This window comes from Corythoichthys intestinalis, chromosome 10, assembly GCF_030265065.1.
Source record: "Corythoichthys intestinalis isolate RoL2023-P3 chromosome 10, ASM3026506v1, whole genome shotgun sequence".
Lineage (NCBI taxonomy): Eukaryota > Metazoa > Chordata > Actinopteri > Syngnathiformes > Syngnathidae > Corythoichthys > Corythoichthys intestinalis.
This window is the reverse complement of record NC_080404.1, coordinates 38,882,911-38,895,024: the sequence shown is the minus strand read 5'-3', so window position 1 is coordinate 38,895,024 and position 12,114 is coordinate 38,882,911. Positions and strand designations below refer to the sequence as shown.

General features: G+C 38.3%; 1 protein-coding gene across 15 annotated transcripts in view; it reads right to left on the bottom strand.

Annotated features, from left to right (window-relative positions):
• The window catches only part of wdpcp (WD repeat containing planar cell polarity effector), a 231,328-nt gene that overhangs the window by 80,387 nt on the left and 138,827 nt on the right, over positions 1 to 12,114 (bottom strand). For all 15 annotated transcript variants that reach the window (XR_009064525.1, XR_009064524.1, XR_009064523.1 and 12 more), the window contains one exon: positions 9,985 to 10,124. Coding sequence is in view for 12 of the 15 variants with exons in the window: in XM_057847347.1 (XP_057703330.1) it covers positions 9,985 to 10,124 (140 nt within the window). In the remaining 3 variants the exon portion in view is untranslated. The remainder of the gene's footprint in view (positions 1 to 9,984; positions 10,125 to 12,114) is intronic.

Here is a 12,114-nt window from a genome sequence, read left to right as displayed (position 1 = left end):
CATTTTGACAGCCCTAGTAAAAAGGTGTCAATGTTTTGCAGGTGGGGAACACACCACACATTTTGCTACTGAGAATTCGATGTGAGTTAGCTTAACATTAAACTGTGTGAATTTGCTAACCTGCAAAGTTGGAAGCTGCTTAGTGAAGTGTACTCCTGTATGTGTTTTATTCTTAAACTGTTAGAAATGTAGTGAACCGAGGTCTACTCCCTTCTCCCCAATTGTCATTTTTATTTTATTTATGTGGCCCTAAAGCAGCCCAAAGGAGCTTTCATTTTCTGTTGAGTTTGGCTGTGCTTGTGGACAAAAGCAGTAGTGTTTTATCTGAAGGAAGGCTCCATCTTTATTTATTTTGTTATTCCATAACTAAGAGGTTTTTTTCAGTTATATTGAATTAATTTATTTAGAAAGACAATGTTGAGTGGTCTCGAGACAAATGTTTATTTTTTTGCATTCCTGGATAGGTAACAGATTATTAACAAGTTAGTATTTATTGTGTATGTTAATGTCATTTAAATTCAAATATTGCAATTTAGATTTGCTAATAAAATCCAGACATTTATGTTTTCAAAATGTTTCTTAGTAGTTTTTTGAAAACAAAGGTTTGAATCGAATGGTTTATCACCTAAACCAATACATATGAAAGTTAGCATAAGTCAATACAAACTTATTTTTGGATTGATCATTTAGCCTATCAATTAATTAGGTTGATATGCGTGAGAAATGTAGCCTTGACCCGCATTCACCAAATCAGTTTGGTCTCATTAATGCCCTGTCCCCAGCAAAAAGTGTACATGCAGATTATGCTGTTCTATCGTCCCTACCAATGTTGAGACCAAACCTACACCCTTGGTTACTAGCAAAGTAACTGGTGATAATTTTCATTTTTAAAAAAAAAACAGGTCACACAATGTGGAGTTTAAAGGGTTTTTGGGACAACTGGCCCTAGCCCAATTCTTTAACCTAAACTTAACTAGACACAGGGGTATTGCGGATATTGCGATAACTAGATAGTAACCTTTGCTATGTGTGGAAGTCATTTAATGTTGTGAATCAACCGTTAAAGTTGTTAAAATTGCTGCCGTTATTGCATTAGTTCCCTTCTGTCTATTATCTATGTGTGTCTATGTATAAGTTTTAAAACTGTTTCAGCATTTAAAGATAGACTTAAGTTTTGCCGATTGAGGAGCATTTTAGATAAAAAGTTACTTAGGTTCGCTAGGAAGGTTCTCTAAAACAGAGCCTTCCTGAGAAGTCTACTGCTTTAAGATGGTGGCTGCTTACTAACGCATTTAGTTCTTTATTATACATTATGCTAATGCCGACGTGTCCGTCATTTGCATCTAGTTCTGTATATATGTGATATCTACCGAAGTGTCATGTGGGTGTATTTTGTCGGCTACAGTCAGGTATTATTGGAGCCACCTAGCATAGTAGCATCGCGTTTGCGACGGCGTCACACTCCCTTGCCTCCTCCCCACTCCTGCTCTGCTCTCTCGTCTCCGTGAGTCCATCTTTTTCATAATTTTCTTGCGTCAGTCAACCAACATCGTAACGCACTAACGCACGCCTTTCCCACTTCAGTAACGGCGTTGCCAAGATGAGACAAGTAATTAATTTGATTAATCACTCCTGAAGAAAATAACGCCGTTAGTAACGCCGTTATATTCTAACGCCGTTATTAACACTGCCTTTGACGCCGATAAACGTCCAATCAATTTTGAAAGGGATGTCTGGCGGCGATCAATGGCAGAGGATGAGTTAATTGTTTCTTCGGTTGTTGTGAATGTTGCCCTAAAAGCAAAATGTGTCAGGAGAGCTCATTATCTATTGGAGCGTGGCAGACCTTCCCCAAAAATATGCACATGGCTAAAATGAAGCCCCAAAGAACAAAAACGGACATTAATAATGAAAGATGAAAAGGAAAAAAGGCAAGAATAGAAACAAAGAGTATGAGGCAATGATACTGAAGTGAGGAGGCGGTTGTAGGTGCATCAGGTGTGCAAACACAAATACAATCCCAATTCAAAAGAAGGTGGAGCATTGTTTTAAACAAAAATAAAATGGAACACAATGATTTGTAAATCATTTTTCAACCTATATTTATTTGGATATACTTCAAAGAAAATATATGGCGGAAAACACTCAGGTGACGTGAAGTTCCGCTCTGAGACCCCCCAATTTGGCCAAATTTTAAAATTGCCCTATATGCATGTGTGATACATCATGGGAAAGCTTAAAACCTCAATTTTCTGGGAGAAGAAAGTTTTTGAACAGGAGGGCATTTTGGAAAAAAAAATAAAAAATTTAAACAGCAAAACCCTAACTGGAGGTGAGAGCACGCTAGAGCAGAATTAAAGACGCCATGATTTTAGCAAGATATTATCGCTTACTTACCTCTTTTTGATACAAAAACTTCATGTAGCATGTTTCATCGAGTGTAAAGACACAGCTGTGAATGACCAGAGCCGCATTTTTGGGAGATTTCATGGGTGAAACATGGTAATATAACAAAGGTCGCGATGCAGAAATCGCAGACATCAAGGAGTGGTTGAGATTTTCTTTTTATATATTTACAAGAGGTGGGAATCTTTGGGCACCTAACGATTCGATTACGATTACTATTCAGAGGCTCCGATTCGATTATAAATCGATTATTGATGCACAACAAGCCCCCCCCCCCCTTTTAATTTTTTGTACACTACTTCCAAAATTGTTCAAAAATCCTCTCAGGGTAACAAACTACTATTTCAGTATCAAGTTAACCGTTAAAAACAGTAAATAAAATACTCAAGTCTAGGGATGGGAATTGATAGGATTTTTACGATTCCGATTCCATTATCGATACTGCTTAACAATTCAATTCTTTATCGATTCTCTTATCGATTCTAATTTGGGGAAAAAGAAGAACAAACGTTTTGATTGGCATCGAGTTTGTTTAATCAGAACTCACAACCTTACAAACTCACAACGAAATCAAAAGAGGCCCAAAGCCTCAATGTTAACTGTGGCAATAAGTGGCAAATACACAAGAATGTGTAACATTTTACTGAAACATTTATCTAATAGAAATAAAAAATATTGGTATATATTGGCAGATAGGTTGTTGTTCTGCCTTTGGCAATATGTGTTAAAGCAGGGGTCCCCAAACTTTTTCCTGTGAGGGCCACATAACTTTTCCCTTCTCTGATGAGGGGCCGGGGTCAGTTTGTAACAGAAAAAGTGTGATGATTGCACAAGTGCATAAATGTCAAAAATGATTGTTTTTCAGAAAGCCACAATCAAATAACCCTTTCTGGATTCTTCACAGAATGAAAGTAAATAAAATAAAAATAATAATATAATAATAATAATTAATAATAAAAACACTATTAATTAAATAGATAATAACCAAATAACCCTCTCTGAATTCTTCAAGGAAAAAGGCCAGGAAATAAATAACACGATTGAGAAAAAAAAAAAATTCAAAATGGCCGGACCAAATGTGGAGGCGGGCCGTATTTGGGCCGTGGGCCGCAGTTTGGGCGCCCGAAGAAATGCCGCATCCAAGCGAGTGAGCGAGCGAAGTGAGAGAGGGAAACACTTCTACGAGCCTACGTTCTTTGTTAATGTTAATATCTACAGAGGCAACGCCTGTATGTATCACCTTTTGTGTTGTTGTTGTTGTGTTTCCACTCGCGATCGGACACTTAAATCCAGTTGTGTAGTGGTTTGAACGACGTGCTAATGCTAGCGAACGAATGCTAACCATACTGTTATTAGCAGCTAATCATCGCTGATTTACGTTGATGCAAACCTGTTTGTTATTGGGGACGAAATTGATTTGTTTCATTTCTATTCTTAGTTTCACTCTTCAAGTGATGGTTGAATAAAGTCAGCAAATTATACCAACGTCTTCTACATCGTCATTTGGGAGTTTAGCTTGCTGTATAGCCAGAACTGAGCCTTAGCCTCTCTGTGAGGACAGCGCAGTCATATTCCCTCCCGATGCAGTTATCTCCACCTTGCAATGACTGCAAGTCGCTTTGTTGTAATTTTTCCTCCTGAAGTGAAGACACACTTTCGAGCGTTTGAACCTACGTGCTGTCATTGTTATGTTTATGGCTGCAATGCTCGTGCTTACCCGTCGTAACCTTTCATTTTCACACTCTTTCCTGGTGAAGTGTAGTCAAACTTTGGAGCGAGTGGTTCTTGGCGCCATGCTAGTTTGATGCGTCTGGACAACAAGACACGTCACGACGCAATACGCGTCTTTAGGAATCGTTAAAGGGATCGTTAAGGCTTTTTCATTGTGATGTCGAGGCCTCGAAACACTCGGAACCGGTTCCGAATTGGAATCGGATTTCGATTCCCATCCCTACTCAAGTCCATATTCTGTATCGGCAGCTGTAAACTACATTCAATGAATTTAATGTTGTGAATCAACCGTTAAAGTTGTTAAAATTGCTCCCGTTATTCCATAATTTCCCTTCTGTCTACTTTCGACATGAAAGTTTTTAAACTGTTTTATCATTTAAAGATAGATTCAAGTCATGATTTTGCCTATTTAGGAGTATTTTAGATCAAAAGTTTGCTAGGAAGGTTCACTACAACAGAGCTTTCTAGAGAAGTCTACTGCTTTAAGATGGCGCCTGTTTACTAGTGCGGGAAAGTCTTTCATTTCGCATCTAGTTCTTGGTATATGATCTAACACGGCTGTTGTCTGTTTTTCACATCTAGTTCTAGATACAGTATATGTGATATCTACCAAGCCGTATGTTGCTGTATGTTTGTAGCAACTAGCAACTGGGCGCTGTTTGTAGCGGCTGACGGCCGCAGTCAGGTATTATTGTTTTTTTTTTTTTTAAATCTAGCGGCATGAGTTGAACATGATATTTACTCTCGGTCCGTTCCTAATTGCGTCCTGAAGACCGCGCTGACTGTGTTTTATTTCCGCTTTACCTGGTATAACTCAATAATCGGAATTTGGATGTTTGTGAATCGTTCTCGAATCTTCCACGGCCGAATTGCGAATAATCTAAGAATAAAATTTTGCACACCTCTAATATTTACCCTTTTAAATGTTTTCTTTTTTCTTTTTTTTGATCAATTATTTATCAACTAACATATCGGGGAAAAAGCGACAGTAACAAAAAAAAAAAAATACCAATTTAGTGATATTTATGAGGCAGATATCCGTGGCTTTTTTACAGACACCATTTTTTTCATTGTGACGTAATTTGTTTAAAACTTTAAAATATGCGAGTGAATAATATTTTAAAGTCGTTTTTTTTTTTTTTTTTTTTTTTTAAACGAAATATTGGACATCAATTATTGTCCAAGCTAAAAATGGCAGACATTTTGAATAATAAATATAAATACTTACCTTCTTTTTATGGCTGGGTTGAAAAAAAAAGTGGTTGCGCGACGTCTGTAAACGGGGGGTTCCAGGGTAAAAGGGACAAATAAAAAATAGTTTGGGGGCTTAATGGGCAATTAATCTGACATGGCAGCATATAGACATTTTTATTCTTTCAAACACAACTGTTCTTCTGGCTTAAAATACAGCAGTTTATTCAATAGAGGGTTGCAAGAGCAGAAACAGCTTTTTCAGTCTTGTCTGTGTTTTCCGCCATATTTAATGCTCAAACAGATAAACTTGATTGTTTTTGGCAAATAATCATTTAATTCTTGGCTGTAACATGCTCCAAAAGAGCTGAGACAGGTAGCATAAAAAAAATAAAATAAAAAAAAAACACTCAGAAAGTTAAGGTATGCTCACCAAACACCTGTTTGGAACATCCCACATTTAACAAGCTCATTGAGAACAGGTGAGTGCAATGATTAGGTATAAAAGGAGCTTTCTGAGGGGCTGTTTACATGGTGAAGCTCTGACAAAAACAACAGAACACGACCCATTTCATGTTTGCTTTACATGGTTTCGTCTCCGTTAGAACAATGTCGAAATTCCGAGTAAAAACGATGTATTAATCATGCCAGGCCCTAGAACGCAGTGCAGATTTTCAAGGCCACAGCCACTAATGCACTTCCTTGACAACAATCTCCTCAGACCAAAAGACAACATACCCGCCCACTCGAAGTAATGACGTCCACGTGTTTTTTTTTTTTTTTTTTTTTAAATGCAGCAACATCAGAAGCTTTTGCTTCAAAAAGAAACAAAAACATTAACATGTGGCGGACCACAGAAAGAACAAGCCGACGTTCGCCATGTTTCCTGTTGTGAACATTTAGTAGCAGCGAGTGCGCATGCCCAAAGTGACGTGTGCGAGTGCTGGCATTTATCAGATCGAGAGCGTTCCATTTATATGGCTGCGGACCAAGTCCTGCAATTAAATCGTTCCACTTTGGAGGCCGGAATATATAGCTTGCATCTTCGCCTTCGACATCACCATGTAATGGCGGGGCCATTCCGCAACACAATCGTTGCTTGTTGGTGTCGCAGCGTCATCATGTAAATGGCCCCTGAATTGCTTAGTCATTCACTATCAAAGATGGGACGAGGTTCACCTCTTTGTGAATGAATGTGTGAGAAAATATTCTAACAGTTTAAGGACAACATTTGTCAATGTAAAATAGCAGGGAATTTAGGGATTTTATTATCTTTGGTCCATAATATAAAAAAATTCAGAACGTTTTGAGAAATCACCACATGTAAGCGGCAATGCTGGAAAAACCATACGGGGAACCATTGTCGTTGAACAATATCCACTGTGCCATTAGCCATTGCCAGATGAAACATACATTGCAAAGAAGAAGCCTTTCCTAAATCCAGAGGCAGGGGCAATATTAATGGAGTGTGGCTAAGTGGGAAGCTGGTCTGTGGTCAGACAAGTCACAATTTTAAGTTCTTTGTAGAAAATGAAACGCCAGATTAGAGGACAAAAACAACCCATATTGTTAACAGCACTCAATTAAAGCATCCATGATGGTATGGGGTTGCATGAGTGCCTGTGGCGTAGAACAGGGGTCCCCGACGACTAGGCCGCGGACCGGTACCGGTCCGTGGCGTATTTGGTACCGGGCCGTGCAGAAATAATAAATAATTTATTAACGACTGCGTTCTGGCCGATTGACTTTGGCCTGTGCCGCTTAACACACCAGTATCCCTGTCTACTCTAGATATACGACTACAAAATGGGAGGTCGTCATAGAAATGCATTGATTGGACTGTTAGCAGTACATCTTGTTTTGTATATCTATGTGCGCTTGGCCTTGATAATAACGTATGGCGTAGGTCGTCGCCCATCACATTTGTTCATGGAAATAATTAGCCCCCACACTAGAATGACTGAAAAACAGACATCTGTGTGACCACTACCTATTAACAGAATTCATTGAACTTGTATGGGGCATGTTGTGTTCCGGGGAAAAACTTTGTTGTCGCGCGCGTTTCCGGCACAGACACTACAGACACTCGAGAGCCGTGCGCGTTCCGGCTGTGTTAACAGAGAGTCAAGAGAGTCACGAACACGGCAACACATCTTCTCGATGAGCTATCGAGACTCAACAACATTCATCCGCCACACGTCTATGGACAGATTTTTTACGGGAAAAGGGAACCTCACGAGCCAGAAGATGAGCCTACAACCTCAAAAAAAACCAAAATCTATGCTACTTCCCAATCACTAAAGACCCACGAACTGCGAAGGAGTGGATTTGTGACCCGTATGTGAATAAACCGAGTGATTCGAGCATGTCTGTGCAACAGGAATATCAGCTTGTAGAGATTGCAAATCACGGTGACCTTAAACGTACATTTGAGACAACAACTCTATCAAGGTTCTGGATTAAAGTCATTTTGGAATATACTGAAAAATATGTAAGCGACATCTTTTTCATGAAATAAAAAAAAAAAAACAATAGTAAAATTGAATCAAAAGTGTAATTTAAATTAAAAAAAAAAAAAGTTTTATAATAATGATTATTTTGAAATCTGAATTCAACAAGTCAATGAATTTCAAAGTTTCTCATGAAAATACCAAATGAAGATTAAAACTAAACATCTCAAGTCACCTAAAAATAAATTGTTTTTTCAATATATGTCAACGAAACGTGGAAACTTCTAATTTTACTTTTAAATTTTGAATAAAATCTGAATTTGAAATTTAGATTAAGAAGCAAATTTAAAATAAAAATCCAGAATTATATTTAAAATAGTAATTTGAAGCATAAATTTTGATTAAAAAATGAAAATTCCAAACTTCGTTAAATATTGTAGCACAAAATGCCAAATTGTAAATGCACACTTAAAGTGCTTGTGACACGAAAAAGCATGTTTATTTCATAATACACGCGGTATTTTATGCTCCTGAATGATATGGACCGCTTGGATGTGTGTGGAAGCGATCGCTATATTTATTTAGTTTTTTGAATCCCGCGCCAGGAAAATGAGTGACTTCCGGCTTCGGTCTCGCATTGAGGAGGAGGGCGCTGTGACGTGTACGGTAGAAGACGTCCTCTTCACGCTACAGTGTACTGTTGTGTATGAGGACGAAGGATTCAGCTGATTTTGCGGATTAATACTTTTATTTTTTGCATCACGCCAGCCAAACGGCTGCAGAAAAATCATTCTGTATGCGGGAGAGGCGTATGCGCCTTTTTGGAGTTTCAAAAGGTTCCCATTCACCGTGGATATTTACTGTGGGACCATTGGACTTACAAGGAAGTGAGTAAACATCTTGTTTTGTATTATGTCAAATACGAATACAGTGATTACAAAGTAAACACTATAAAATTCCTTTAAATAAAGGACTACTTACGTTTGATCATTGATAGGCATGTAAAAAGCTATCCTCACGCTCATTAGCAGTTAGCTGTTAGCACGTTAGCTACACAACAATTCCAGCCACCCTCCTCCAGGGAATGAACTGTAAATTGCTCTCCGCCGGGCGGTTTGCCGATCCGCAAAGAAACTCGACAACCGGGTCGTCATGTCAAATAATCCAGGCTAGTTATGTGTGATTTTCCACTTCGAAGACTTTGAAACATCCCTCGGTTCGGGTTAGCATGTCGGCTAGCTGTCACTCCTTCTGGTCTGTTTACATTCTCCGAAGCCGGGGAAGGGAAATGACATATGTCCGATTTAGGTGTCATAAAATATCGTTCGGCAGGTGTGACAGTAAAGGTAAAGTCGACTGTTTTGACCATTATGGAGTAATTTTGCCATGTCGTCTTGAATAAATGGATTTTTATGATTTTATATTCCATTTAGCACAAGTTATTTGTCATGACCATGCCATTTATTTAGCAATTGGGGAAAGTACTTGGGTAAAAAGAATATCCTGTAAAAATATTGAAGTAAAGAGACAGAAACAATGACATTTTGCCGCTCTCTTCGTCGCGTTTTCCTCATTGTGAATAGTTCCCCCTCGACGGGCTGACTGGTCCTTCTCAAGCCATTTATATAGCTATTGGGGAAAATACTTGGATAAAAAGAATATCCTGTAAAAATATTGGGAGTAGAGAGACTGAAACAATGACATTTTGCAGCTCTCTTCGTCTCGTTTTCCTCGTTCTGAACAATTCCCCCTCAATGGGCTGAATAGTAAAACCGATGAGCCTAGTCTACCGCTGACGTCATCCACCTGTTGGGGACGCTAAAGCCCTATAATTGTAGGCGTGGCTAACCGGCAGATTAAAAGACTAATTTCTCGTCATCTGCGCTTTGCTAAATTGTTGTATATGGTCGAATCGTCTCAAAATATGATTCTAATTCACATAATAATGCCATTTAAGACTTTTTTTCTGGTGTCGTATGCTCTTTAAGTACAGCTTTTGTTACCATGGCACCAAGTGATTGAGCTATGTTGTTTCCATGCGCTATGTGAACTTTAAAGAGCCTAGAGTGTGTAAAATATGAGGCAGCACTTCATCCCTTGAAAATTTCTGAGCGGATCGTGTTTATTTCACGTGTACAAAATTCCAAACAAGTCTTTTTAAAAATGTATTTTGTACTTGTACATTATAAAAGTGATTTTGATTTACCTTGATTGTTGAAGGCGAAATCTTTTCTGCGTCCCTTCCACTTTCTGGGGTGTTGTCCCTGTTCTTCTTGTTGAGGAAGACGACGGCCAATTGACTTTGCTTCAGAAAGGACAACACGAGCAGCCCGTCGCCCAAAACCGCTGAAACAACCCATAAAAATGGTTGAATGAACATTTTTCATTGCCAATGACGACGATAGACGAACAATCCATTTGGACTGGGAGGTTATGGCAGCGATTATCAATGGATTGGCCATCAATCGCCGTCAATAGCACCCGATGAGTTGATGCATCTTAATGTGTTGTATAACTTTCAGTAAAATATTTTCCCAAATCTTGGTTCGCATTCCAGTTCTACCCCCCCACCAACTTCTCTTTTTGGTTCCGCTTGGCAAGCTCCAAGGCTTTTTATGTTTTTGGTGTTATTTTGCGTGGAAAACACTTGATCCCGTTCAACTCTTCACCAGCCGCATTGAAACGCCGATTAGCAATTAAGAACCCCACACACCGCACCTAAACACCCCCACTCTCCTTCAAATTAATCTGTTTATGAAAGCAATTAAATGGCAAAGAAGGGAGGGGGGCTGTAACACATGTCTCTCAGATATGCTGCTTTGAGTTGAATGAGTAAGGCTGCACCCCGAGATTTGGAAATCTAACCGACAATTAACCACGCTGTGTATACGTGTGTACGTGTATTTATACACGCGAAGGGTGCTGCTATGATTAACTTCAAATGAATTTCAAATTAATATGCAAATAGTCCAAAAGGGGGTGAAAAGACTGCTTGAAAACATGGTAAACCAGGTCAGCCTCCTCGCCGACTGTAACCGTATGCCCAAATTTGGGATTATGAAACATTGGTACGTGCAAAATGGCCCACTGGTTTAATCGCCAATGGAAAATGTAGAGTAGGAAGGCGAGCTGTGGCTTTTAGACGCAATGGTTAATGCAGTATACTAAGCATCTTTGTAATAGATTAAAGGCAAATCAAGTTAAATGCAGTTTAGTATTGATCTCGACGGGTGTCTATAAACGGGATTAGGATTAATCCCATTCGTTCCCAAATGAAGGAGAGGATATGAGAGCGGGCTGCGTAGCCAATGTGGGACCAGGTGGCCCTTTCTGTATCAAGAGTCCAGACGGACATGACCCCCCTTCACACATACTCCCACCCTTCCGAACACAAGCACATAAGCACGACTGCAAAAATCAGCATGAGCATATGTCGACATACTTACAGATACAAGGGGAAAACAATAAATTTTTCCTAACAGTATGCCTTTTTTTCCGTGTACCTATGAGTATTCTCATCTTTCTCATCATGTATTTTTGCCCCCCAAAGCACTATATATTTAAATTTTCAGGGTTTTTTTGCCCAAAAAATTACAAATTCGTTTTCATAGTATTAGTTATTTTGTGAAGAATGACTTTGTTTTAATAGACTTTTTTTTTAAGACGGACATCATTTTATGTATTTCATCTCCTTGTTCCCAGAAAACTGAACACAACTTTATTGTAATAATTTTATCATTTTTTTCCCCACAAACATAAAATTCCTTCTCAGACAATTGCGTCTCTTGAAAAAATAGAACAAGATCAGTTTTAAATCTTTTAATTTAACTTTCATTTTAAGTTTATTCTCAAAACTGTATGATATTTAGTTTAAAAAAAAACTTTTTTCCTAATAATACAAAGTATTTAAAAATCACAACAAAGTTAACATATATTAATAAAAAGATGCATTCATATATCATTAGAGCTGCAGCTATCGATTATTTTAGTAGTCGATTAATCGATGAAATAGTTCGAATAATCGAGCAATCTGATAAGGAACATGAAAAATTCAAATACCTGAGCTGAGCCTCATACGGTATTAAAAATAAATAAATGATCTATTTACAACAAAAGAATCAGTGACTAACTTACATGGCAAAAATCCGCTAGCTTAAATGCCGTAAAATGCTAATGTTTTTTTTTTCTCCAATGATGTTAACAAATGTTTCAGATTTGTATTCCCACAAAAAACGGCTAAATATACATATAAACTCAATTGTAAATGCATTAAAAAACATTAGCCCAAACAAAAACTTAGCTTACATTGGTCTTAACAGGGAGCAGTTGGATTCAG